Raw genomic sequence first — 26,752 nt, forward strand, 5'->3', positions numbered from 1 at the left:
TATGATAAAGAAGATGATGGAGGGTGTGAAGAAGAATAGACTAGGTAAGAAGGGGGGAGGAGGAGGAGGAGGAGGAGAAGAAGAAGATGAAGAAGAAGATGAAGAAGAAGAGACTAGAAAAAGAAATAAGCAAGACAGACAAGCAAGACAGACAAGCAAGAGAGGGAAAAGATTTCGGTAGTGTTTCAGCTTATGAATTATGCCCATAGCGGTTACCGATGGGCGGAAGTGTAGGTTGCTACAGCTCGAGGACGAGGTAGAAACGGCGGGGATCGGCCAACAAGAAAGGGGAGTGGAAGAGATTATGTTGAGTATGGAGGCGACGATAGAGGAGCAAGGGGAGTAATAATGTCCCTAACGCCTTCTGGAGATTCTGGCCAGGCCAAGAAGGTCTATTTTGCTGAAGAGCAGCAATATATATCGAGTATCCTACTAACAGTTGTGGTACACTGCATCTTTTTCACGACGGACCCCGACTGAACAGCAGTTGGGGTCGGGGTCGCAGGAGTATAGATAGATAGCTAACGCAGGAAATTAGCCTAACAGTGGCCTCCGTCTAGGTACAAGTAGCCTTGAACATTAGTACTGTACTCTTGTAGCTTAATTCGACTGTAGCCAATTCAAAGGCTTGAAGTATTAGGTGAACTAACGTAGAGCAGAAGGACAAGGGGGGTGTTCAGTGGGATGGGAGAGGGTGCAGTTGCAGTACAACAAACATCCCATGACACCTGCCGTCAATCGAAAAGACACTCGCAACTCTTCTCCAAGCAGAGCACACAGAGGGCCGGCATCGAAAATCTACAATTCGCATTTGCCTAACTTAGAAAAGGGGATATTGGTTCCCTGTGTCGACTATAATTACAAACTGAAAAGCGCGTCCAGTCCTCGACACTAAAATAAATGATCTACCTATATCCCTAAGTTACTACCTTAGAGAATAAAAGGCTCTCCCCTTACCCCTCCTTAAACAAATTATACACACCGTCCTCTTATCCCCTTGTATTTACCCTAAGCAACTTATTAGTACTTAAGACTATAAGGGAGCGCCTACGCGGTGTATATAAAAGGGTAGGCTATAGGTTGTATTAACAAAAATACTCCGCTAAAGAGCAGAGAGTTGCTAGGCACAGTACTATATACTAGAAATACAAGCAAGGTTACGTAAAGTAGTTACTAACTACGCGCTAACCTAACGTTAAGCATTACGGTACCGGAGTTTGCAGGCAGCGTCACAGAGACACATGCTACTCCTCGGGTGGAGCACATTCTCCTGGCACGCTCCGAGCGCCCAGTCCGGCAGCGCCATATCGGTACACGGCTGGCCCGTGACGGCGCTGATGGAGGCCAGCAGCGGGCCGTAAATGGCTTCGCCCTTCAGCACCGTGATGTCGTAGTACCAGCTTTGGCCGTCGCCTGGGAGAGTGCACGTTAGAACAAACTTCGCGCGTTCCACTGGGGTACCAAACTAGACAGTACTTGACACCAAAAGAGAGAACTTACCCTTCTCGTAGCACTGACGATTCGCAATCGGCCCATCCCACATCCAGAACCGGTTCAGCGTGTCGCCGAACTCGGTGCACGAGAAGCCTGCGAATTGGAAGAACCACCTGTCATATCCACCTCCTGCGGCGTGCCAGTCGAGATCGCGTACGTGGGCGTGGCCTGTGCATAGCGCTGGGAGGGGAGCGTCAGTCCGCGTTTCCCTCTCCACTGGTTGGGGTGTGGGACCTACGTTGTTCTCGTTTATCGAGGGCACTGGCTTCAACTGGGGAGACAGCTGGGGCCGCGAGGGTCGAGGAGGAAAGGAGGGCGAAGGAAAGCGCTGCTCCGATGGAGAATTTCATGGCGACGAGCAAAGGAGGAAAGTATTGATGATGGGAGACGTGGTCGGAGAAGATGGTTGAAGTTGTGCTGGGGGCAGGGAAGGTAAGAATAAACTTGTCTTGCCGCTTCTCCTTTGAAATGTGCGACTTTGCCTCTTATATAAAAGAGAGCACGGGCAGTCTACGGGGTTCGCTAACTGTGGTTCTTCAAGATTGAGTTGCAAGCCACGATCCTGCGTTGTATTAGTGCAGCCTCCTCTACTGCGCCCGCTCACATCCGACTGAACACCCCCTTGTACTGCTGCTCTGAGTTAGATCACCTAATTTAAGCATTTCAATTGGCTACAGTCTAGTTTACGCCGCTAGAGCACGGTGCTTTAAGGCTCATTATACCTGGACGGAGGCGCTCTCAGGCCTATCACAGCGTTAGCTATACCCCTGCGACCCCCTGTCTGTTCAGTCGGATGTGAAAGGGCGCAGTACTACTCCGTACCTACCGCAGACGTAAAGCGGTGCTTACGTCCGCAACGCTCGAGCAGTCTTGGGTCCAAAGAGGGTGTAAGCGGATCTCCACCAACACCAGCTTGTGAGATTGGCGTCTTGGACACTGGAATTGAACATCTCCTAATTTCCTAAGCTGGCTTAGGCGAGAGAGGATCGACGTTGGTGGTTGTCGGTCAATGGTCCAGCTAATTCAAGGAGACAGCGTTCTGGTTAAAATCCGCGTGAGCTACTCCGTAGTGGCCTACTCAACCTGTACAGCTTACTGTAATATTATTAGTAGGCGCTGAGTCCGGTCCAGAATCAACAAGAATCTGCGACTCCTAATATGATGCTGTCCGGTATGTACCATAGTAGAGTGCAACTCCGCCGCATGATTTCATTGCTCCAAAAAGAACTGGAATTGAACACTGTTCAACTATAGAGCTTGAAGTTGTGACTTGAATGAAAATGGACCCTACGCTACGGATCCTGACGGCGGTAATTAAGTTGGGGGTGGCTGTACACGGTACCTGCGTCAATGTCTGGTTGTCAGCCTCGTTTTGCTGACATGATCAAAGGGGTCAATCGAACCAACGCCAATGAGACTGCATAACGATCGGCTTTTTGTCAAAGTCCGCACTCGACAGATGTTGTACGGAGTAGGCGCTGTTCATCGTATTTAAGAGTTGCTCATGCTGCCACAAACCCTCGCCGGTTCTGCTGAAAAGCAAGTTTGAGACGAAGCGCTATTATATAGGGGCAGTGACGGGACAGCTCATCGTGGCATCGTCATCCGCTTGCAATACTTGTAAAGAGGGTAATGCTTGGGATGGAGACAAGTGCACGGTGAGGTGTCTCGAAAGATGGGGAGAGACGAAGTCGTCTCCAGGAGAGCTTCTGCCGCCAAGACTCTTACCGAAGCAAGTAAGCCGAGTGATGGCAAGGTGAAACGCCGCCCAGCGGGGACAGCGATATCAGCTTCTTGGACTCAGGAAGGTCCTTCGGGCTGGCTGCAGGTAGGTCAATCGTACAAAGCAGTGACCTTTCCCTCATTTTAGCTGCCATAACTCCCACCCATCTGTCACAATGGATACGCAGGACTATCTTGGGATGCGGACTTTTTTGAGGAAATCGGATTCGGGTTTCCTAGGCTCGGAGAAAATGGTGGCAGATGAGGGGTACTCGCGTATCTATCGCGGGGTAGCTTTGGACGTCATCGGGCCTTATCAAGTCCACGGCATTCGGCCATGAGGACTGGTTACCAGTTGCTGGGCCCAATTCGGAGCCCATACGGGCGTAGCAAGAGGGAGATAGGTCGTCTGGGCATGGAAGTCGGAAAAACTCTGACATGTTGGCCAACAATAACTGGTCTCTTCGGTCCTGGAGGAAGCTTTTACACAGTACGCGGAGCAAACGTGGGCGGCTCGGTCCGGGTTGTTGTGGGGAGACGACTAGTCCTGTTGATAAATAGCTCCAGGAACCGCTGCCCGCGATTGCGTCGTCTTCCTCCTAAAACTCGTCACCATCGACTATCTTCCATTCGCACTCGAGTCAGAAGCATCCCACAAGAAACCGCCGACAATGTCGCAAAAAGCCGCCCTTCTCATCGGTAAGCTCGATCATACCCGCAAGGAGTGGGAAGAAGTGGGACAGGTCGCCTCCAAGCTCTACGAATACCCCGACGGTTCGCGCAGCGACTTCATCGACAAATGCCGAAATGGAGAGTTCAACGGTGTATTCGCAATGTTCCGGAGCAACGAATCGAACAGCATCACAGGCAACTTTGACGAAGAGCTCGTTGAGGCGCTGCCATCCTCGCTGAAGTTTATTTGCCATAACGGCGCGGGATACGACAACATCGATGTTGCCGCGTGCACAAAGAGGGGCATACAGGTGTCGAGCACGCCGATAGCTGTCAACGATGCGACAGCCGACGTGGCCATGTTTCTGATATTAGGCGCTCTGCGGAATGTGACGCAGTGTTTCCAGGCCGTCAGGCAAGGTCAGTGATGGTCGATGCTCCCGCCAGACTTGCATTGACCTGAAAAAGGCAGATGGAGAGGCAACTTCAAACTCGGCCACGACCCAAGAAACAAGATCCTCGGAATTCTGGGCATGGGCGGTATTGGTTCCGCAGTTGCAACGCGCGCAAAAGCTTTCGGAATGAAGATTCAGTACCACAACCGAAATAGGCTGCCCGAAAACGAGGAGAATGGCGCAACATATGTGAGCTTCGAGGAACTCCTCAAGACATCGGACGTTCTGAGCCTGAACCTCGCGCTCAACAAGTCAACAAGGCATATCATAGCCAAGCCGCAGTTCGACATGATGAAGGATGGAATAGTCATCGTCAACACGGCACGTGGACCCCTGATTGATGAGGCGGCGCTGGTGGATGCACTCAACAGCGGCAAAGTGTCGACAGCAGGCCTGGATGTCTTTGAGGAGGAGCCCAAGATCCACCAAGGCCTGCTGGACAATGAGAATGTGGTGCTGTTACCACATATTGGAACCGCGACCTTCGAGACTCAGGTAAGCTCGTGTGTTATGATCCTGAATGAAGGCTGATTGGAAATGCAGCGTGACATGGAACTGTTGGTATTGGACAATCTCAAGTCGGCGCTCAAGGAAGAGAAGCTGTTGACGCAGGTACCGGAGCAGAGAAAGTAGAAGACGGATACCTAGCTGTGAATCGATTCGATCGCCCGTCTTGTGGTTGGTAGGAGGATGGCAGGAGGAGGGTAGTACAGCCGTGCCAGCTGTTGCTGGGCATTGCTAAGCGGACCATATCAGAATTCTCGAGCGTGGCAAGTAGTCCGTAGATGAGGTTCACCCCTTGCAAGACTTTCAATAGACATTTTCACGAGCGCCCTCCTCCGATCTGCTCCCTGAATCATACGATATGGCCTCTTCGATCATCAGAAGGTGCCCTTCATAGGGGCTTCGCGAATAAGCTAAACGCACGTTGTCCGTCCATGCAGGCTCGGCTTACGACGGAAAAGCCGTTAACGAAGGCTCGGGTGCAGGGTAATTCGTCTATACGGTACTGCGTATGCAGTGAGATGGGAGTGATGGTAACAACCGCGCTCCCTCTGGTGAAGAGTTTCTTCTCGTCGAATACTCGTCGCTCTTCCCATTGGTCAAACCCTCGCCTAGGACCCTGAAACGCTCATGCAAACCGGATATGTGGACGAGGATCCTTCTCATAGGCATGCTACGTGGTGTCGTCACGCAGATCTGCGAATGATCGGGCTTCTGGGCGAGCAGGAATGATGCAGTTGATAGGGAACGGTGATGGTCCGGTGTCCCGGCTCATCCGGTGTCTGAATTTAGCACAGGTGGCAATGTCTGCAGCAAGGCTGAGGGAGATGGAAGTAGAAAGCGAGAGAGGAAAGGGGGTGGGGTGTGAATTGAGCACATCACGTGGAACGCGGGGCACTGCTAAAGGCGGCTAGACCCGGGAGCGAAGTTGCGCGAGAGTAGGTGGGCATCGATGTCATTGCATCTGGCCATCCAAGGTTGTCAAACCTCAAGCCTCACGAGCCTGTGATCCCCGCCGAATAACCTCATTCTTCCCTCTTTTTTTTGTCTGCGTCTCCACTGCCGGTGAGGCTGCCAGAGTTGGGCATCTGGTGCAACCCTCGCTTTTGCCTCCGCCCACTTGGCTGCCCTCGAGCCCACATTGACCCTGGATTCCCAGGCCGCATTGCATATTCCCAGCCAGAAGTTCGCCCGTTTTGCTTCATATGTATGTGCAGCTGAAGCGCAGTTCCACGCCCGAACTCGTCTCAGATTCCTTTGCGTTTGTGCTCTCATCCTCTCCCAGCTCTTCCACAGCGTTGGCGGCTGACACGCATGGCCTACAGTGTCGTGGTTTCCTCCAAGACATCAAAGAGACCGAGTCCACTGCAGCCCCCTCGCCAAAGCTATCCCTTGAGATTGAAGTCTGCTCCAAATCCTCCGATCGCTGCAAGCTCGCCGAAGAACAAGTCGCTCGCTGAATCCGGCGTTATGGATGCCGGATACTATCGTCCAGGCTCGCCGCGTTACCGCATAGCAACACCCGCTAGAGCCTCTACCGGAACATTTGGAGATCCATACCACGAGCCTACATACTATGAGCGTACATCGCCCAGGACTAGTGCTGAGCGTCTGACAGTGCCTGTTCACCATGGACATCATCACGGTTATGCGCCGAGCAGCACCTCTTCCAGCTCACGGTCCGGTAGCCACAAATATGATTCCTATTCTGGTCGGCCTCGGAGGAACACTCTGACTGAAGCTGATGAACGCCCGCATCGGCCGCTTGTGAAGGAGCTGGCCCCCAAGACCCTACCCATTCACGTGCCAGGAGGACATCGTCACCACCATTCTCTCCAGGAGCCGCCATCGGGCTACATGTCACGATCATTCGATGGTAGACCGGATCCAATCATTACGCATGGACCACCGAGACATCATAGCAGAATTTACAGCATAGATGACAACAGTCGGAAGGCCGAGCTGATTGCAGACCGGGAGTTTATCGAGCCTCGCCGCCGTGACGACGACCCTCGTGGCTACAGCATTACAAGCGGTGGGAAGCCTTACTACTACGATAAATCATTCGGCCGACCAAAAGACCTCGACGAAGATGGCTACTCTTACACGGACCCCGCAAGCATGTACCGTGACACCGAGCCTGTCTGGAGGCGTACTCGTGCTGCAAGCACCGAACGGTCCCGTCCAATCAGTATGACCTTGGATAGAGGCCCGCGTATATCGAGTCGCGAGCCGGGCCCGCCTCCGTCTACTCGCGGCTTTGACAAAATCAATGCCAGCTCACACCGCCATCACCATTACAGGTCTCCTTCCATCGAAAGATCACGGGATGTGCCCAAGTACGATCCCTATCCTGAGGGAGGGCTGGGGAGATCTTCTTCAACCCGGCACAAAGCTCCAGCAGTGCATCAGGAGCCCAGGGAGCATCGCCGAGATACTTACGACGACGAGTACGGCCGCCGTCACAGGGATGTGGGTAGTACCAAAGTATCGAGTGAGCGGTTCGAGGATCGAGATGTTGCTTCTCGCGGTTTCGGAATCGCCCCGGGACACCCCAGTCTCGCTCAAGATGATGATGCCTTGGATCGCCAGCCTGTCTGGAGTGCAGCTCAAGAGGTGGACCCTCCGAGACGACTCCCGTCAGATGATCGTAGTGGCCACTATCATTCAGTGGATAGGGCTGACGCTCGCATGCCGGAGCCCCATATCCCTCGGGATCGTGACGTTCCTTCGGCTTATGATGAGCGGCCCCGCGAGCGTGAGCGTGACCGTGACCGTGACCGAGACCGGGAACGAAGAGAAAAAGAGCCTGGGGACCGTAGTCATATTCCTTCCAGTGCTCTTGCCACCGCTGCTGGCGCCGCAGCTGCTACGTACGGGACAGCGGCGGCTTTAACATCTCGTGAGCGTGACCGAGAGGTCGAAAGGGATCGTGAGAGGCGGGAAGAGTGGGATGAGCGGGACCGCCGTGATAGGCCTGACGAGCGACGCGATATCAGAGAGCCCGACAGAAGGCACGAACCGGAAGAAGAGGGACGTCTCCATCTGGCTGCGGCTGCCTATGCTTCCACTCAGGAATCTGAGCAGCGCACCAGAGGACGCCGATCCGACGAAGGAGAGGGTGCATACAGGACACGTGAACGACGTTCCGATGATGACGAGAGGGACCGGAGAGCTCGCGGATCCCCTTCTTCTGACGCGAGCGGCGAAGCTCGCACGCGTTACTATGTCGAGAGGGAAGCCGCACGGGAGAGTGAGCGACGCAGGGAGTCCAAAGAAGCCACTCGTGACCCTGACGAAGAGTACCGCCGCCGCATCCAACTGGAGGCCGAACGGAGCGGCCGAGGCAATCGTGAATTGGAATCCGACAGGGACGTAGATAGGCGGAGGCACCGAGGGGAAAGAGAAGTTTCCCGTGATCCCAACGCGGATTCGCGCAGCTCTCCGTCGCAAGAACTTACACGTTCTCGTCACGATGAACGGCCTGGTAGTGTGTTGGACAGGGACTTAGTGCAGGAACCCGAACCGCTCAACGCTAGGGATGCGGATCACGCCCAGCCGAGTAAAACCGTCCAGATCGTTGCGCCTCCTAAGGATCCTCAGCCTCAGCCAAAAAGTATCCTTCGCAAGCCTACTGAAAAGTTCCCGGAGGATCCCGATCCGATACGTGAAGGGGTTGCTCCTCATAAGAGCGCACTCAAGGGCAAGGATATCCCGCCTGGTGCTCGATGGACGAAGATTGACCGCCGGCTCGTCAACCCGGAAGCCTTGGAGGAGGCCAAGGAGAGGTTCGAGGAGCGCATGGATTGTGTCATTGTGCTTCGAGTTTTGACGAAGCAGGAGATTCAAAAGCTGGCGGATCGGACGAGGGAGATCCGTGAAGCAAGAGGTGGGTACTGGGCTTCTCGTGCAGAGGACAACTATACTGACCATGATGTAGAAGAGGAGTTCGACCGCTATGACCGTCGAAACCGCGAAAGCCGCCGCCATCGCAGCCACCGTGATGATGAGCATAGGGACCGCCGAGGTGACTACGATGATAGTGATGATGATGATGATGTTGGGCGTCGTGGGCGGGATAGGGCCAGGGACAGGCCAAGGATGATTGAGGGGTGAAGGTGATGCAGGACTAAAGAGACGAGGCCTGATTCTCAAGAGTTGTTGCTCGCGATGGTTTAGTAGACGTACGAGTGGCAAGGACCAAAAGTTAGCGTTGCAGAGCGTTGAGGCTTACGAGCATTGCGAACCAGATGGACAGATCAAGACGCGGCGGCCTTCATCGTGGTACGTTTCCGCTTTGCGCGGTCACGAGAAGGAAGATTACCCGTTACCGCAGCGACGACGTCGACGACGACTTGCGCTCAGGCAGATTTACGAAGCTCAGGGAGAGGGTGAGGAGGGTGCCAGAGTGGTTGCTCTTGTGATGTGATTGCGTACAGCGAGCGTGTTTGTATGTTCGTTTGTTTGGCGTTCTGTTCATTGATTAATTGGTTCTGCGAGCGGCATTGGCACGATTCTGGCATTTGGCATGAGCATGAGTACGAGCATGAGCGTGCTTCGTGGAGTTTTGCGTTTCTGGGTCTGGGCGAGTGAGCGAGTAGCGTTCCTCTGTTTCTCTCGTTCGGCTTTGAAGTTGTTCCGTGTTTTTGGGGGATTGATTTATTTTCACTGTATGTGTTCACCTTGTAATGCACTGTTTTACTTCATGATGCTCCTTTGCTTTGAGCTTGTCTTCTGGCTTTACTGCTACGGGAACATGTCTTCGTTATTCTTATTATGCAACATTAGATGTTACCTCAACAGTCGACACGAACTATTAGACTCCATAGAACGTACCTTGTTCTTAGGAGTACCAAATGCACCTATAACTGTAGAGACTTTTGCCACTTAATAATACGTACGGTTTCCGCCTCGTGGCTGTCTTGGCTAGATAGACCGTATCCGCTAGTCCCGCTATTTTGACGTTAACGATAGGCTGCAACTGCGCGTTAAAGTAGTATCTGTAGAACTAAATTTCTGAATAGAGAATAGTGTTCGGGATATATTTGCTACTGTAGAAATTAGCTTAGAAGCTTGAGGTCTTAGGTTGGTTTGTAGACTTCTAATCCGTTTAATACTACATATATATAAGCAGAGAGGGTATTGCCTAGCAGTAGACTCGTCTTGCTATAGAGTTACATAGAAGATAGACTTTAATGCATCAACGGTGTCTATTACAGTGTTAGACAGACCTAGTTTCAACCGCGACGGGTTTAATGTTGCCTCGGAAACATTGAATTGTTTGCACACAATTTCTATTTAACTTACAATAGGACCTTGTTCTATCTATTGTTCAACCAGCTTTCTCTATAATAAATACTATGCAACAGCTCCTTGCTGCGGTGGACTTGTCTAGCTGCATAGTCGCATAGTAAGATAGACTTCCAGAGCTCAAGGAAGCCTACGGGATCTCTTCGTGTGTACAGCCCTTGATGTTCAACGCTTCAAGGATTGCGCTAGCAGCGTGAGCCCGTGTTCATGCTGTTGCCAGTTAATGCAAAACGAGAGTGGTCCCTGTGACAAGTACTTGAACAGTCTTCTCTAATGATTACTGCCCTTGGACTGCGTCCATTCCTCAGCCACTGCCGCTAGTGGGTTGGATCTTGAACAGATGTACTTTCAAACATCACGGAAGCCTAATATACCTGCTTGATTCGACCGACCTGCGCAAAGGTTAGATTAGATGATTAATCTAACGGTAATCTCCAACATGTGCTTCCGCAGGCTACGCAGAATAAGCGCAGGCTCCTAGGCACTGTTCGAACCAGCTTCTTCAACTACGGATGCTTCCAATTGCTTCCCTACAGCAGTGGACGTATCTATACGCGTTGTAGCGGAAGTAAATATGCATTCAGACTTCGCTGAAGCTTAGTTCTACTGCTGAATTCCACCTACCTGTACTGAATCCTGGGGAACTGCTGCATCGCAACAGTGACCGAGTATGCATGGTATTGGCAGCCCACGCACAATACGAGCATGCCAATTGCTATTGTTCGAATGCCCTTCCATAATGACCACCTATCCAAACCTCTTCCCACACCCGTGGTGAAGTGAGTTCCTCCTATTGTGCCTCACATACAATACCAGACCCACGCCCGGCGAGCACCCTATTATCATGAACCACTCCTATTATAACATCAACACCATTGTTCCCTATAGCACAATAGAGCAAAGACAGAAATATAATATCTTTTCCATCCCCTCTCCCTCGAGCTTCCCTTTCCCTCCAATATCCCATCCGCCTCCCAATTGCAAACAACCAGCAGAAATCCCCCCTTTTCCCAATCTCCCCTTCAAAAAACCATCATATCATAAAAATGTCTTCTTCTTCCTCCTCCTCTCCCTCCCCATTCATCTTCGCCCCCACAACCCCAACCTTCACCGCCGGCGGCAGGCCGCTGGCCGACCTCCAACGCCGCATCGCCTTCCTCTCCAACCTCGTCCGCTCGATGCGCAAGCGCGAACTCGCAGCCGACGCACGGGCCCTAGCCGCCAAGCGCGACTTCGACGTCCTGTTCGCTGCCTTCCACCACGCCGCAGCGCTGTACACATGCGACCCGCGCAAACTACTCGAGATGGCGGGCGTCGAAACGAGCAAGACGACTGCCGCAAACTCCGCAAACGACGCTGATGACGAGTACTACGACCAACTGGTGCGCATGCAGGAGCGTGTCGCCGAGCTCAAGTCGCGCAACGCCGAACTCACAAAAGACAACAAAAGGCTCCAGGACGAATTGGGTTCCGCGCGCGAGGAGGTGTCGACAAAGGACACGGCGCTCTCCAGTGCGACGGCGGATATCGAGAAACTGCGAGACCAGCTGGCGCGCGCGCACGAGGACCTCGAGCACGAGCGCAAGAGCAACGAAGCCGCCGACGCGCTCCTAGCCGCCGCCTACGCCGACCACGAAAACACGAAGCAGCAACTCGACAAGGTGAAAGACGAGCGCGACGGGCACGAACTCGCGATCGCGGACGCGCACCTGAAACTCGACAGTTTGAGGAGGGAGTTCGCGGAGCAGCAGGAGAAACTGGCCGAGCAGGAGCGTGCGGGGGAGAATTTGGTGGTGTTGCAGAGGAATGTTGAGGAGTTGGCTGAGGAGATTGATGATCAGGCGAATGCGATTCAGGACCGGGATCATGTGTTAAAGGTCAAGGATGCGAGGATTGCGAAGCTTGAGGAGGAGTTGCAGAGGGCGTTGAAGGTTTCGAGGGTTGCGGAGGGGTTGGTTGAGGCGGTTGGGAGGACCGCGGAGGAGCTGGTGGTTTTGCCTGGAGGGAGTTCGTTGGAGGCTGAGTTGGGGGGGATTGAGGAGGATGAGGAGGAAGAAGAAGAAGAATGGGAGGAGAGGGAGCGGCTCGAGTTGGTGGGTGTCATTGAGAGCGCTTCGATTAGCATTGCGTCTGTGGACGTGTGGGTCGAGACGAGGGAGAAGGAGACGATGACGGAGGTGGAGCCCAAGCCCAAGACGAGGGACATGGAGACCATGACGGACATGTTGGAGAAGAAGGAGAGGGAGACCATGACAGACATCTCCGAGAAGAACTCGATGCAGACCATGACCGACACCGCCGCTCGCAAGTCCGACAAGCAAACCATGACCGACGGCACCCTCACCCTCCCCATCATCGAGACAAAGACAAAGCACAAGCATCCGCAAACCCAAACCCCTCCCACCTCCCCCTCCAGATACCTCCTCGCCCTCCTCATCCTCCTCTCCAGCATCCTCTACGCCCAACTCCTCGCCCGCAACGAAGCTCTCGCCTCGTGCTCCGGCTACGCCCGCGGCGCATACGGCTCCCCGGGTTATCTGCTCGGTGTGGTTCCTTTCGGCTGGGACGTTGGGTCCGGGGCGTGGGAGGAGAGGGTGGGGAGGTGGGTTGCTATGGCGGCCATGGGGGTGGAGGAGTGGGTGGGTGTGGAGAAGTGGGTCGGGCATTAGGGGGGCGTGTTTGCTGGGTGGGGAGATGGGGGAGGGAGGGAGAAGGATTTGGCGGAGGGAGGAAAGGGGGATGGAGATGGAAAGGCTGGTGAGGATGTAGTTTGGCAATGCTTAGTACCGGGAATGGCGAAGGAGAGTGGTTGGAGTGGTGAGGATTGACGGGCTGGCTATCTAATGGCGTTATGGTGTCGGGGAGTGAGGACGATACCCTAGATACCCTCTTGTTTGCTTTGTTCATTTACTACTACAATACATGGGTTTCTCTTCTCCTTTGCTAGTTCGAAATATCAAGCTCGTGGCTCCATCTAGAGTATGCGCGGAAGGAAGATCTTTTCGACCCCAGGAGGTGAGCTGAGGAGACGTGAGCAGGACAGCGTCAGGTGACATAGTATGGCAGCCAGGTAGCTGTGAATTGCGATTCATTCGATAGACGACTGCGCATCTACTGCTTCCAGAACAATCTGAACGATGAAGGAACACGGAACGCGAATTGAAAAGTTGAATTCGCCATCCCTTGAATGACGGATATATATCTACACAAGACACATACACGGATACGAACGCCAACCCAATTCCATACCCAGGCCCCTCCCTAACTCCCCCTCCACAGCGCATCCACCCCCTTCTTCCCCACTATCGGCCTCACCACCAACACGCCCAGCGCCAATGCCGCTACCGTACCCACCATCTGCACCTTGTTGAAGCCCTTGCCCAGCCGGTCAAACACCCCACTGGGCGCGACCCTCGTCCCAAACACATCGCCCCCGTACGCAAAGACCAGGCTCGTGGATTCCAGATTACTCGCCGAAGTGATAACCCCTTTGATGTGGAAGAGCTCGTACTTGTGGTTGAGAACCCACTTCGGGTCCAACGGGATGAACGGCGTGTACTTCGCCAATCCCTCCGCTGCCTCGTTGGCATTTGGGTCCCTACCGACCGGTCGCCGGGGATCAATCACCGGTCTCGGGATCGCAACAATTGAATTCGAATTCGGCAGCGTGACCAGCAGGTCTCTCGTCGTGATGCCCTGCTTCGTCCGCGTGACGGCCATGTGCGATATCTCCTCTGGGACGTGCCAGGTTTGGCTCACAACGTGCGGTTTCGCTGCTTCGCCTGCCGACGGGGAGGAGGGCTGGATGGTAGATGCGTTGGGCGAGGCGCCGAGCGGGCCACGGTCATCTGGGAGAGAAGACTCGAAGAGGTCGGCCACGATCAGGAGGTACCCGCGTGACTCGGGGCTGGAGGTCGCATCTAAGGTGAGACTGTACGAAAGCCAGTTTTCGGAGATCACAGAGGGGATAGGACGTGTGGTATCGATGCCATCATGAGAAACAGAATACAGGAGATCTCCCGAGGCGGAATCGAGGAGATAGAGGGAGGCGCGGTGCGTTGAGTCGGCGACGGCGGTAACGAGGACGAGGTTGGGGTTTAGGTATTTGTAAAGGACACGGCGGTCCCCAAGGACGGTACCGATGGAGGCGATGGGGTCGGAGGTCGAGCGCGCCGTGTAGCTTACGATGCGTTCGCCTTTGGGCGGTGCAAAGGTCCAGACGGGTTCGGAGGAAGGTTCCAGGCCGAGAAAGCCTCGGAGTTCACCATCCACCAGGTCGAAGACGACCAGCTTCTCGCCTTGGGCATTGACGGGGAGGTGGATTTGAATGTGTTCAGAGGAGATGAGGTTTCCGGTTGTAGCATTGATGTACAGAGTGCCATCGAAGCCTTCGTCTGTGACCTCAATGTAGCCGCGGTCGGGTTTGAGTGAAGGGCCGTGGAAGGTGGTTCCAGGCGCAAAGTGAGCCAGATCCGTGCTCCACATCAGCTTGCCTTTAGCACCAACATCCAGGGCGGCAAGTCTGCCCTCCTTGGTAGCCACGACGACAAGTTTATGGAACCCAAAGGTATCATGCTGGATTTCATCCATGGTGGCGTCTTCGGCCTTTGAGCTGAAACTGCCTAATACACGCTTTGGAAGAGCCTGTAGCCAGGCAGGCAAATGCTCCAGATCCCGGACGTGCCTCTTGACTCTGTGGATGTACGCTGCAAGAATGCTTTGGTGACCCTCCACTTCGAGCTCATGTGCAAGCGCCTCCTCTTCTGGAAGTTCAGCCCACCCAGCCGAAACAGCGTGGGATAGGAACTCTGGGCGCGTCCATACAATCTCGCCATTTCGAACAAGGGCAAACTCGCCGTTGGAGAACAGAATGGCACATCGTACAGCCGATGCGGTCTGGGACTTCACGGCGACTTCAGCAACACCGTGAACTGGGTAGGCGCCAGCCAACGCAGGGGAGTCCTTAACAGGCCAGCGGCCCAGGACGCCATGCGAGGCAGAGGATACCAGAGTGATTTGGTCTGCGGTGATTCTTGTGAAGTACACATTGGCATCCGAGGTGCTCGTGGCGAACACACCGCGTCCGGACAGATGGGGCAGGTCGTAGGCCTTGGAGATGGTATTCTTCATCAGATCGACATGGAACACCTCGGCCGAGTGCCCATGGGCCGTTTGGTATTCGAGCAGGAAATGCGGGAGGGAGTTGACGCGGTTGGGGGCATGCAGGACAACGCGTTCCACAGGGTCTTTGGACGGAATGGTGAAGGTTGAGACAGCCTTGGTCCCAATGATGTTCACTCTCAGCACCTTATTGGTCTTGTCCGTCCATGCTAGCAGAGGGGCCGCGGTGTTGGCTCCGGCGAACACCATATCCTCGCGGGATGATATTTCAGAGTTGAGGGTGTAGTGATCAGTCATCTTTCCTGTTATGGGGCTGAGGGACGTGATCCTGAGTTTGGTCCATCCCCCAAGCATGGGCGTATGCAGGGAAATGTAGAAGATGGTGGTGGGCGAGGACGAGACTTGGAAAGGCGTATCGCCGCTGGCAACGACGTTAGCACACCGAATGAGACATGCATGGCATACACAGCATACCTGGTATCCTGATATGTCCACTTGACACGCCCCGTCTTGCCATCGACCCTCTGCACGCTCGGCGTGGCTCCGCTCAGCAGAACAATCGAGTCCTTTGCTTCGGTATCTGTGATGCCATCCTCTTGTTCGAGAATCTCCAAGTCTTCGACAGTGGCGCCATGGACCCTGTTCTCCCAAACGACCCTTCCGTCGGCCGCGCTCCATGCCGTGATGCGGTCCCCAAGGGCACTGACGAGCGTGTCCTGGTCCTCGCCTGCCCTCAGGGTGCTCTTCGCGGATGCGTCTGCAGGCGGTGCCTGGCGCCACACCAATGCTCCATCTTTCGGGTTTAGGGCGGCGATGATGTTGTCGTCGGAGAGGGTGTAGAGGAGCGAGGCCTTTGAGGTTGCATAGGGCTTCTGGAAGAAAGTGGAGGCGTGTTTCGGAAAGCCTATCAGGGCATGATGGAAGTCAATGTGATATGCGTCGTCCTCGTCGACGGCGGCAGCGGGCACCAGGCATGCTGCAAGGGCGAATCCGGCAGCATGAAGACGCATCCTCAGGCCGCGGGGAGAAGGTGGAATTGGGCTGGTGGAGGAGGAGGAGGGGGAAGTCTGCTGGGGAAACGTCACCGATTCCACAGCTATTTTCCAGAGCTGTCGTCCGGGTTCCCGCAACGGCCAAGACAGGAGCTTGCCCTTGTTGCCCTTTTGTTCGGCCGAGCACGTGACGTGGCTGGGGAAGAACATTCCAAGGTTTGAACTTGGACTTATGCATGCCCACTTCCGACGACAAAGGCTGGCACGACCTCAGAGCCGTACTCTGCCATCCACGTATCCAGAATTATTTACTACAAGTATGTACTCCGTACAGCATGTTCTGACGACGGCAAAGCATCATCGAAGCAGCCCATCATCATCAATCACTGTGGCTCCCTCTGCCGAATCCAAGGAGCCGACCAGCACCCTTGGCGTTGGGCGCCCAAGGGCAAGCCAGGCATGGCATGGGCGTGGGTGAATCGTTGCTAGCGAAGGAAGCCGTCGGTGGGGAAAGGCGGCTCCCTTTCCGACGACAAGGGCCTGAGATGAGGAGAGGTGCTAAATAACATTGCAGAAAGACGACGGAAAGGGGAAAAATAGCTAGTGTACGGAGTATGGGAGATTCTTCTGACGTTCCGTTGGCAAAGGGGAGTGGCTACGGCAACTTCCCCTGCCTTTGAGACTTGGGCGCTTCCACTCTCCACACAGTTTTGGAGTAGACTGTGTAGACAGATAACCGAAACCCAGGGCTATCGACGATGCTTGGCTGTGGGAAGGTCATTTCGCAGAGACAGGGGGGACGATGGAGTGCTCAAACGAGCGAGAGGAGAGACTGTTGACAAGCCATGGACGGAGCCAGCTGCATCCGTATCGCCTTCGGAGTAGCAGTGGTGGTGGTTCTCCCTTGAAGGGGTGCCCCTTCATCAGCATCCGGCGGTCCGCATAATAAGACATCAGTCGCCTCCCTCGCGCCTCTCGCACTTTGTCACCATGTCCAGAGAGCATCGCTCGAGTCCTCGACCCATGGTTAGGGCGACCCAAGACTGTGGGTTTGGATATCCCACCCGGATGGAGTCGGCGCCCTTTGCTGACTTGTGTGTGTGTGCCAACACTCTCCACAGTACGGAGTACTACTGGGGACTCTGTACATGGAAGCAGGCAAGCAGCCTGCCAGACAGACGACGCAAAGCTGCGTCAAGCCACGCAAGAAGAAGAGGCTACGGAATACTGCTGCGACGACATGCAGTAATGCTCTCCCATTACAGAGTACTCCGTACTGTCATTGCCATGTGCGCCCGACACGCTGCGTGAATGTGCATACCTCTCCTGCCAATCAACCTCGAACCCATCCCCTCGACGACAGCATCTGCCTCCAGTGTACAGCACGTCTCTGGTTTTGCATCCATGGACGCATCAAGATCAAGGCTTTGTGTAGGGTTTGTGCACGGGGACTCTCGGTACTTGGAGCGACTATCCCCCCTTCCCCTCCATGGTGGATGCTGGCCACCTCTACCGAGCACGGACGACGTGATCAAAGACTGCACTTGTGCCTGACGACCGCCAGGTTCACATCAAGGCCCGCCGTAGCCCGCTCTCGCCTATCGCCCAGCCTTCCGTAGTCAGGTAGGTAGTCGGGTTGAGGATTCCCTGGCCATGGTCACTTGTTATAACCATGTCCGTCCCACCCTCATGGTGCTGGCGGATCCCAATGATTATTTCCCTCCTCGACCCTCACTCAAGAACAACCCTCTTCCCGGAAAAGGCAGCTTTTACGGAGTATTGCTTCCCTTTCCTTTTGCCCTCGCCGCGTCCCAAAACCCCCCATGCTCCGACGAGTGACGGCCGCTCGTCTAAAAACAGTAGCTATCTATCGATAAGACTTCGTTAAGGGCAAAGGAAAAAGAAAAAAAAGAGAGCAAGGAAAAAAGCCCACACGAGCCACGGCCGCATCAGGGAGGTGAGTTTCGACGCCCGTTCGTGCCGCAAAGGCTCGTCCCGGAGCGTTTCCTGCATGCATCAGCGTTTGGCTGATTGGAACTCCCTCGCAGAGATATAATAATACCCACTGTGGTTCCCATCGGGTGCCACAACCGGAGGCCGTGGTCCCTCTCGACGCCCAAAGCGCATCTATCCCCCATTCCCACCACTCATCCTCGGTCCCTTCGTTACACACGCCCAAAAAACATAGCGACAACCTCTCCTCTTTTTGCCATTGCGCTTGCGCTTATTAGCTACGCCCGACATTTCGACATTTGTGTGACGACGTGCCTCTGGATCCCAATTGGCCCAGCTCGCCTTACGCCGAGGGCCATTCCTCGACGTTCTGGCCCACCAAAAACGGCGCCTCCGTTCCCTATCCAGCCGCGACAAAAATATAACACCAGATACAAGACGCGCACATCGATCGACTGCTGCCCGTCTGACCAACCCCTCAGATGTCGCAGCGAGAATACCATATTGTGGTCCTGGGATCCGGTGCGTATGCTGGCAAGCTAAAAAGCTCTGAATTCCGGTTAATATTTTCCCTTACAGGCGGGGTGGGCAAGAGCTGTCTGACTGGTGCGTCATGGCCGTCCCCAAACTCACCAAGCTCTTTCAGACTCATCCTAGACAGCACAATTTGTCCAAAACGTCTGGATCGAGAGCTATGACCCTACCATTGAGGATTCGTACCGGAAAGCCATCGAGGTCGATGTACGTGCCGCCGTCCCGTGACTACGTCATACCTTTTTTGACCCATCATGCAGGGCCGTCATGTTATTCTGGAGATTTTGGATACAGCAGGAACCGAGCAGTTCAGTAAGTTGAATCCCCTCTCCGCCTTGCAGCACCATGCTAACAGCTATCCAGCTGCCATGAGGTAGTTATACCCTTTCATCATTCTACTGGCCACCTCAACCCAATACTAACCCTCCCCAAAGAGAGCTCTACATGAAAACCGGCCAAGGCTTCCTCCTCGTCTTCAGCATAACATCCATGTCCTCGCTCTACGAACTCACCGAGCTCCGCGAACAGATCCGCCGCATCAAGGAAGACGACAACGTGCCCATGGTCCTCGTCGGCAACAAATCCGACCTCGAGGAGGACCGCGCCGTGCCGCGTGCCCGCGCCTTCAAGATCTCTCAAGACTGGGGAAACGTGCCCTACTACGAGACGAGTGCACGGCGACGCGCCAACGTCGATGAAGTGTTTACGGACCTCTGCAGGCAGATTATGCGCAAGGACCAACGGCTAGAAGAAGATTACGCCCCGAAGCATGTGAGAACGAAGGGACGGCCGAAACACGGACACAAACAGGGGAGCCGGAAGCATCACACGCGCTGTACGATTCTGTGACCCGACTTTGATCTTGGAGTGGTTTTCTTTTCCCGGGTTTTGTTTTGATGAAAAAGCATGATATCCTGTAACCTCTAGGCCCCTTTCTCTCGGGCACGTTCGGAGCCCTGCAGGACAGGGCGTGGGTGGCCCTCTGCTTATCGTTGGTCTATCATCTTCATGTTTCTCTTCACTTTGGGATGCTTTCTTCTTGTTCTTGTTCTTCTTCTTCTCTTGTTTTATGATTTTCCCCTACCCTTCTTCTTCACTGTCGTTTTCGGTTCCACTAGGGTCTTTGTTTTTCTTTTCCTGTCTCCGGCGGGCACCTTCGACAATAGAGGCACACAGAGGCAATCACTTGCCGACTTCACCGAAGCAAGAGAATACGGACGATTGAACCCACATGAACCAAACTCTCGCTGTACTGATTCCCAGAAAATGGCTCCCGCTTCCATCATGGTACTCTCTCCCACTACAGTATCGCCGACGTCGTTACCCGGCACGCTGATCTTTCCTTTTTCCTCGACGGCATACATCGCTGGCTTCGCTTGGCGGCTGCTCACGTGCGGCCCATCGCATCCCATCGTACAAGATCCCTTCCCTTCGCAGCGCATCGACTATCGACTATCGACTATCGACGCCTCTCGCCTCATTGTTGCAGCTACCGGAAGTAGTCGCCCTGCAGGTCCCTTTTCTCCTTTCCTTTTCTTCCGTTTGGAGCCATGTGCATGTGCATGACGTGCCGCGCCACCCAGGCTCCGCGTCTCAGCCACCGTGGCATGTCCCGCCTGTCTCCCTCTGCACTCTGCACACAGCACACATCACTCTTTTTCGGCCTTGTGCTATAGGGTTCGCTGCCGTCGACCGAGGTAGACGGGTGAGTAGATACTGACATAATGAATGCAGGGCACCTGCTCCTTGCTTTTCTACCATGCGCCGTGCCCGACTTGAAGAAGGAGGGACGACGCTCGACATCATCAGGAATGAATAAGCATCATGGAGGTTGAAAACCATTGGATTGGGAAGCGCAGAGCATTAGGATAAGGAGAGACGCTCACGCTAAAGGCTTCCTATGGGCGGCATGTTGAGATGCGCCTATTGGTGGGCCAATTGACGAACCAGTCAAGATTCGGACAAAACCATCCATCAACACTTTCACCTCACACCTCGCCCAAGATAATCTCCGCCGCCCTCTCCGCCACCGCATAAACCAGACTCTGCGTATTACTCTGCGGCACAAACGGCACCACCCTCGCGTCCACGACCCTCAACCCCTCGACTCCATACACCCGCAGGTCCGCATCGACGACTCCTCCCTTCTCTCGAGGCGCCATACTACACGTGCCCACCGAGTGCCAATTCGTCGTCGAAGCCGCCTTGACGTACTCTTTCGCCTTAGCGAGACCTCCATCCAGGAAGGCCGACGGATGGTGTCTGCGCCCGTTCGGTTTCAGGACCGACGAGGCGAACGGCTCCGTGGCGGCGATTCGCTCGAGCGTGAGGGCGTGCCGGGCATGCAGCTCCAGGTCCAGCGGATGGAGGAGATAGTTGTGGTTGATTGTGGGATGCGCCGAGGGATCCGCGGAAGAGATGTGCGATTCCCCCGTCGACAGCGGGTGCGACAAGGCCGTTACGATGGAGACGAAATTCCCCGGTTGCGGGTCCGCGCCTATGGTATTGACCGTCGTATCTCTCCCGGGGGCGCGGGATTGGGCGGGGAGGACGAGGTATTGGCCCGTTCCTTCTTCGGCCTTCTCGAGGAAATTCCTAAGAATGGAGCGGCGGGCGGAATCGAGCGGGTGTTTCGGCACCGTAGTCGCGTCATTGTCCAGCATCTCCAGCGCCCTGCCCAGTTCCCCGGGATTCTCAGCAAAATCGAGCGTGGGCAGATACCCCAAACGACGTACACCCGCTCGTTGCCAGCGGTCCCGCCTTCTCCTCCCTGTACTTCCTCATCGCCTCGGCCAGCGCCTTGGGATCCTTACGCATCACATCGTCGAGCGTTTCGACCCCCGTCCGCCGCCTCGAAGGAAACGCTGCACAGGATATGGTCCTGCAGGTTGGTGCCCACGTAGGGATTCGCCACGCGCACGGGGATCCCGTGGCGAGACAGGATGGCCGGGTCCCCGATCCCCGACAGCTCGAGGAGCTTGGGGGAGGCGAAGACGCCGGCGGAGAGGACGATTTCGCGGCGCGCGTACATGGTGACGGGTGAGCCGTTTAGGGTCGGTTGTACGCCGATGGCTCTTGGTTTTTTTTGTCGTGCCGCCTCCAGTACCGCTATCATTTTTTCCGTGGTCGTCGTCGTTGTCATCTGCGAGCAAAATCTTATCCACCACGCAGCCCGTCCAAACCGTCAGATTGCCCCTCTTTCCTTGGATGGGGCGATAATACGCCGTGCCGTACGGCTCGAACTCCGCGTTCTCGTCTCCGGATCAATGGTCGATGGCGCCGTGTAGGCGCCGACGGATTTGCCGGAGAAGGAAGGGACTCGCGGAGAGGCCGTGGCCGAGGGAATTCGAAGGTCTGGATCCAGGTTTTTGCGATGGGGGAGGCGGAGGCGGAGGGTGAGGCGGAAGGTGAGGGGAATGACAGGCGGAGGGGACCGTTTTTGGAATCGGGGGTGCTGGATTTAGTGTTGCTATTGCTATTGCTGTTATTGTCTTCATTGTTAATGGTGGAGGAAACCAAGGCCCTCGCCCAATTAACACCTAAATCTCGGACCGTCTCCTCGTCGACCTCGCCATTTGCGGAGCCGTTCAGAGGGAATTGGAGAGTGAAACTAAGTCGAAGGGACGCACTCAGCGTCGTCCCAGTTCCACCCCGAGTTCCCGATGGTTGACCAGGCGGAGGCGGAGAAGGCGGAGAAGGGGATGAAGGCTTGGGCGTTGATGGATGGCGCTGGATGCCGCTGAGGAGGTGGCCCAGGTGAGGCCGATGCGTTGTGGCCGATGGGGCGGTTGTGGAGGCTGGGCTGGTGGAGGGGAGGGAGGTGTTAGTGGGTGTGGTTGGGAGGGGGGTTATTAGGGAGGGGGGAGTTATCTGTGTCCGTAAGGAAATGCTTCTATATAGAAAAGAAGAAAGGGAAAGAAGAGGGAAAAGAAAATGGGAATGGAATGGAATGGGATACAGCGAAACACACATCCTCCCCAACACACATCCTCCCCAACCTAGCCCTATACCCAGCCTACATACACACTCTAACCATAAACTACACCACATAAACTACCCCAGACTACGTACCTGCTTCACACCCCCAACCCCCACCACCCCAATCCCGCTCCCCGCCCAGCAGGCCCGCCCACGTGCCTGGCGTGGTGACCCTGGGATCTGCGTCTTCTGCGTCGTCGCCCGCTTCGAGCACCGCGATCTGAAGAATGGGATTATTGCCTGAGGAGGAGGAAGAGGATGAAGAAGGGGAGGGAGAAGAGGAGGAGGAAGAGGAGGAGGAGAGGCGGCGGGCGAGGACGAGGCCGGCGGTGCCGCCGCCGAGGAGGAGGATGTCGTATTCGTGTTTGGAGGAGGGGGTGGGGGTGGGCATGGTTGATGGAGGGGGAGATGGGAGAGGGGAGAAAGGAAGTGTTGGAGAGAGGAGGGGAGGTGAAGGGGAGGGAGATGATGAGGGAGATGGTGAGGGAGATGGTGAGGGAGATGGTGAGGGAGATGGTGAGGGAGATGGTGAGGGAGATGGTGAGGGAGATGATGAGGGAGGGGAAGGGAGATATTTAATGAGGAAGAAGGAGGACGAGAAAAAGGAATGAAAGAAAAGAGGAGGCGGTCGTGCTTATAAGTAAGTCGAGCAAGGCAGTAATATAGATTTATACTTTAGATGTATATACAGATTACGAATATTCTACCGCCCTAGCGTAAACGCGTATGCAATAATAGGATTAGTTGTGTTTTCTACATTCGTACGAGATTGACGTAGTTGCGAAATACGGACCAAGTAGACTACGGGGGTAAGCTAACCGCATTTGCAGCGGTACCTATAGCTAGGCAGTAGACTACTAGACTATAGGCTATCGATGTATCATCTACCAGCTGTTGGTTACGAAGTTAGGTACATAGCGCTTTTTGCAACCGCAGATTCCATGCTTTCTTTCCCGCTTTCTTTCTTGCGCCGAGAGAAAAAAGAACGAGGGCGTCAGTAAACCTACTAGCCTTGTGGGTTCTTACACCACGCTTACCGTTGTTCATAATTCATTGATAGATTGGCTGACGAAGCACCCTCATCCCAATGCCCACTACTGTCACACTCGAAAACGTACTATTGACAACCGATCCATCAGAATCAGACACCACATCCATGTCATTCACCGCCGGCCACCTCCACACCGGCGCCAAATACACCTACAAACTCGTGGAACGGCTTCAGCTGAACCAGACTGTTCTCTCTACCATCTGGAAAGCCGAAATACTCAACAACAACAACGCCAGATATCAACGGCCGGCGGAGTGGTAAGTATGCCACGTACTATCTATCGAACAAAGACGGTGCCTAATGTGTGCCTTCCAGGGCCATCATCAAAACCGCCACTTCTCAAAAACAAAAATGGCTCCGGAGAGAGCGCGAGGCCTATACCAGGCGAGCCATCCAGCAGAGCCGGCACATCCGGTCTCTGTACGAGGAGATCAACCAATACATGAGCGAAAACGGTTTCCATGGTAATGCTAACACTGCTGCTGCCTTTGAAGAAGAAGCCGTGCAGTCGAAGAATCCTTACTGTCTCGTCCTGGAACATCTCGACGTGCCGCTGAGCGCACTTGATCCAGCTAAATACAAAAGTAATCCCGTCTTCATGGCCGCTCTCTTCGAGGGCATGGCGGGAGGCGTGAGAGATGTTGGGCTCACTAACAATGTCTGGACGGGTGAGTAGAGTCTGGGAAGACGGGATCCTTGATCAAGCCCGAGCGACGACTGCTTAGCTATTCCCCTGTTTTTCTTCTGTACCCAGAGAACTGACTGGACTCGTACTGCAGATTGTAAGCCTGACAACGTCCTCTGCTCGCACGTCGACGGGCGAAACCCACTCGTCAAAATCGCAGACCTGGGTCTGTGTAAGTATCCCCCCTCCATCATCCATCCATCCTCTCCAAGACTTCCGAACCATACCATCTGGGACATACATCCATACTGAACCCCGCAATTCATCAATCCCCCAGGCCAACCAGACGCCTACAACCACGCCCAAACACAATCCCCCGCCCTGCGCGCCCCCGAAGTCTAGGCCAGATACGGCTGCCACCACGTATCAGACGTATATTCCATAGGCTCCACAATCCTCTCGTGTTTCCGGGAGTCCTAGGCCCGCACGACGTCAAACCCCCCTTCTTCGCTGACACATGGTACATTGCCAAGATGATCAAGTTGGTCGAGACGGAGGATGAACGGACGCTCGATCCGCCGGCCGATAGTGATGTGAAGTCCATGTACAAACTGGGTCTTGTGCTCCTCACGCAGCCGGACGATGGCGATGACGGGAGCATGCACGTCCCTGCAAGGCCTCTGGGGGAGGTTCTGTCGAGAGTGGGCACCACGTTTGAGATCGAGGCTCTCTTAACGGTTTTAATGGCACCGGATTTCCGGAAGCGGTTGTCGGCGGGGCGGGTGCTCAAGTCGGAGGAGTACGAGGAGCTTCTGCATGCTGCTGCGCGGAGCAGATTGGAGGTGCCTGGAAAGGACCCACACAGTCGGTCTCGGTAGATGAAAGGCTACGTTGGTACTGTAGTCTTACGGGGTGCGAGTGAATTAGAATTTACGCACACTAAGAAGAGCAAAGAATAACCCATAAAAGAAAGAGACATTGTATTGCACAGCTTAAGCCTCGCCACACATGCAGCACCAAGTATTGCTAATCGATGATTGACAAGGGAAGAATATGGGGTATCTCCAAAAAACGTTGATAGTGACAGACAGAGACAGACAGAGACACAGACAGAGACACAGACAGAGACACAGACAGAGACACAGACAGAGACACAGACAGAGACACAGACAGAGACACAGACAGAGACACAGACAGAGATAAAGAACCATCATAAAGGCGACCACGGTCTATCCTCCGACACACCGCGCATCCGCACCGCCACCACAAACGACTTTGTCTGGAACTCGACCTGGATGTACTGCAACGACGGTTAGTCCATCGTCTCAAACAGTTTCTTTGAAGAGTGTAGAAGATAGCAAGATAGCCTAAGGAACGACTAGACGTGCGACTCAGCCCGCCCGGTGAAGACGGTACGTTCCTTACGCCACTTCCAAAACACGAAGGCTCCATAAACCGCCGAGAAGAACCAAAGCAGCATATTCGTCATGTCGATCCAGGCGGCGCGCTTCATGCGGACGACACCGGGACTATTGTCGCGAGCGGCCTCATCGTCGTCGGGCTTCAAGGGCAGATACATCCTGCCGAAGATGCCGAAGACGACGACCCAGAAGAAGCACACGAGGGCGTCGAGGTAGAAGAACATCCACGACTTGACGAGGGGCAGGGCGAAGACGAGGGCCAGGAAGGCGCTCAGCGACCCGACGAAGACGGCGTAGACCCATTTCGCGTCGGCGTACTTGCCCTGCTGTTGTGCTTTGCGCAGGTCCTGGGCGTACAGGCCGATGACGACGACGGCCATGACGAACTGGAAGAAGCGCAGGGTGGCGCGCAGGAAGCCGCCGGGGGACCACGACTCGAGGAGGGATGTTTTTGCCGTGGCCTTTTCGCCCTTCATGGTGCGGCGCGAGAGGAAGTTGAGCATCTTGAGGCCGACTGCCAGGTAGACCATGATCAGTGAAATGCGGGCTCGTGAAGCAGCGGGATTCGCTTACGGGGAGTAGTGAAGAGGTTCGAGGTTGAGGTTGAGGTTGAGGGATCGGTAGGGGATTGGCAAGGTTGAAGTGAACTAGGAGAGCGTGGATATATTTCTGGGTCGGGTGAAACAGTGAAACCAGGCGACAAGGTGATTTAAGCGTTGCTGAATGTTGCGAACAAAGGCGTTGTTCGAGCGCACAATGCGAAGAGCGTAAGGATAGCTGAAGCCGTGGCTTGTGTGAAAACACAGAGTTGATGGTGATGATAATCCGGGAGGTGACTATGACGCTATCGTGCTGCGGTTGTGCGTGGGGTGTGGCTTCCAGGCCTTGTGATTTCCGCTGCTCTTTCTGTACAATGATGG

The 26,752-nt window shown here is 54.7% G+C and overlaps 10 protein-coding genes across 10 annotated transcripts; 5 read left to right on the top strand and 5 right to left on the bottom strand.

Moving 5' to 3' along the window:
- Positions 1-1,123: 1,123 nt before the first annotated feature.
- EI97DRAFT_470471 (uncharacterized protein) lies at positions 1,124-2,064 on the bottom strand. The gene is made up of 3 exons (XM_033801770.1): positions 1,733-2,064; positions 1,501-1,674; positions 1,124-1,413 (listed from the first exon to the last, which is right to left on the bottom strand). The coding sequence occupies exons 1-3, from the start codon at positions 1,842-1,844 to the stop codon at positions 1,196-1,198; spliced, it is 504 nt and encodes a 167-aa protein (XP_033649921.1). The 5' UTR covers positions 1,845-2,064; the 3' UTR covers positions 1,124-1,195.
- Positions 2,065-3,887: 1,823 nt separating this feature from the next.
- Positions 3,888-4,976, top strand: EI97DRAFT_462028 (D-isomer-specific 2-hydroxyacid dehydrogenase-like protein; the record flags this gene model as incomplete). The annotated part of the gene is made up of 3 exons (XM_033801240.1): positions 3,888-4,308; positions 4,357-4,838; positions 4,887-4,976. 3 exons carry the CDS (start codon positions 3,888-3,890, stop codon positions 4,974-4,976), a joined length of 993 nt encoding a protein of 330 aa, XP_033649922.1.
- A 970-nt stretch (positions 4,977-5,946) lies between these two features.
- On the top strand, positions 5,947-8,963 carry EI97DRAFT_504288 (uncharacterized protein; the record flags this gene model as incomplete). Its single annotated transcript, XM_033802819.1, has 1 exon — positions 5,947-8,963. The coding sequence occupies exon 1, from the start codon at positions 6,162-6,164 to the stop codon at positions 8,961-8,963; it is 2,802 nt and encodes a 933-aa protein (XP_033649923.1). The 5' UTR covers positions 5,947-6,161.
- Positions 8,964-10,763: 1,800 nt separating this feature from the next.
- On the top strand, positions 10,764-12,826 carry EI97DRAFT_484035 (uncharacterized protein; the record flags this gene model as incomplete). Its single annotated transcript, XM_033802106.1, has 1 exon — positions 10,764-12,826. The coding sequence occupies exon 1, from the start codon at positions 11,204-11,206 to the stop codon at positions 12,824-12,826; it is 1,623 nt and encodes a 540-aa protein (XP_033649924.1). The 5' UTR covers positions 10,764-11,203.
- A 592-nt stretch (positions 12,827-13,418) lies between these two features.
- On the bottom strand, positions 13,419-16,288 carry EI97DRAFT_385909 (DUF1620-domain-containing protein; the record flags this gene model as incomplete). The annotated part of the gene is made up of 2 exons (XM_033796043.1): positions 13,419-15,699; positions 15,753-16,288. The coding sequence occupies 2 exons, from the start codon at positions 16,286-16,288 to the stop codon at positions 13,419-13,421; spliced, it is 2,817 nt and encodes a 938-aa protein (XP_033649925.1).
- Positions 16,289-18,557: 2,269 nt separating this feature from the next.
- EI97DRAFT_212903 (ras-domain-containing protein) lies at positions 18,558-19,715 on the top strand. Its single transcript, XM_033793790.1, has 6 exons — positions 18,558-18,745; positions 18,803-18,829; positions 18,885-18,964; positions 19,018-19,069; positions 19,121-19,130; positions 19,192-19,715. The coding sequence occupies exons 1-6, from the start codon at positions 18,706-18,708 to the stop codon at positions 19,604-19,606; spliced, it is 624 nt and encodes a 207-aa protein (XP_033649926.1). The 5' UTR covers positions 18,558-18,705; the 3' UTR covers positions 19,607-19,715.
- EI97DRAFT_212987 (uncharacterized protein) lies at positions 19,436-20,534 on the top strand. The gene has a single exon (XM_033793791.1). It carries the CDS (start codon positions 19,766-19,768, stop codon positions 20,321-20,323), a length of 558 nt encoding a protein of 185 aa, XP_033649927.1. The 5' UTR covers positions 19,436-19,765; the 3' UTR covers positions 20,324-20,534.
- Positions 20,337-22,061, bottom strand: EI97DRAFT_484051 (uncharacterized protein). Its single transcript, XM_033802107.1, has 3 exons — positions 21,940-22,061; positions 21,596-21,899; positions 20,337-21,536 (listed from the first exon to the last, which is right to left on the bottom strand). Exons 2-3 carry the CDS (start codon positions 21,897-21,899, stop codon positions 20,746-20,748), a joined length of 1,095 nt encoding a protein of 364 aa, XP_033649928.1. The 5' UTR covers positions 21,940-22,061; the 3' UTR covers positions 20,337-20,745.
- EI97DRAFT_462034 (uncharacterized protein) lies at positions 21,914-23,126 on the bottom strand (the record flags this gene model as incomplete). Its single annotated transcript, XM_033801241.1, has 2 exons — positions 21,914-22,554; positions 22,829-23,126. The coding sequence occupies 2 exons, from the start codon at positions 23,124-23,126 to the stop codon at positions 21,914-21,916; spliced, it is 939 nt and encodes a 312-aa protein (XP_033649929.1).
- Positions 23,127-25,789: 2,663 nt separating this feature from the next.
- On the bottom strand, positions 25,790-26,335 carry EI97DRAFT_385984 (uncharacterized protein; the record flags this gene model as incomplete). The annotated part of the gene is made up of 1 exon (XM_033796046.1): positions 25,790-26,335. One exon carries the CDS (start codon positions 26,333-26,335, stop codon positions 25,790-25,792), a length of 546 nt encoding a protein of 181 aa, XP_033649930.1.
- Positions 26,336-26,752: the final 417 nt, after the last annotated feature.

Source organism: Westerdykella ornata, assembly GCF_010094085.1.
Source record: "Westerdykella ornata strain CBS 379.55 unplaced genomic scaffold EI97scaffold_39, whole genome shotgun sequence".
NCBI lineage: Eukaryota > Fungi > Ascomycota > Dothideomycetes > Pleosporales > Sporormiaceae > Westerdykella > Westerdykella ornata.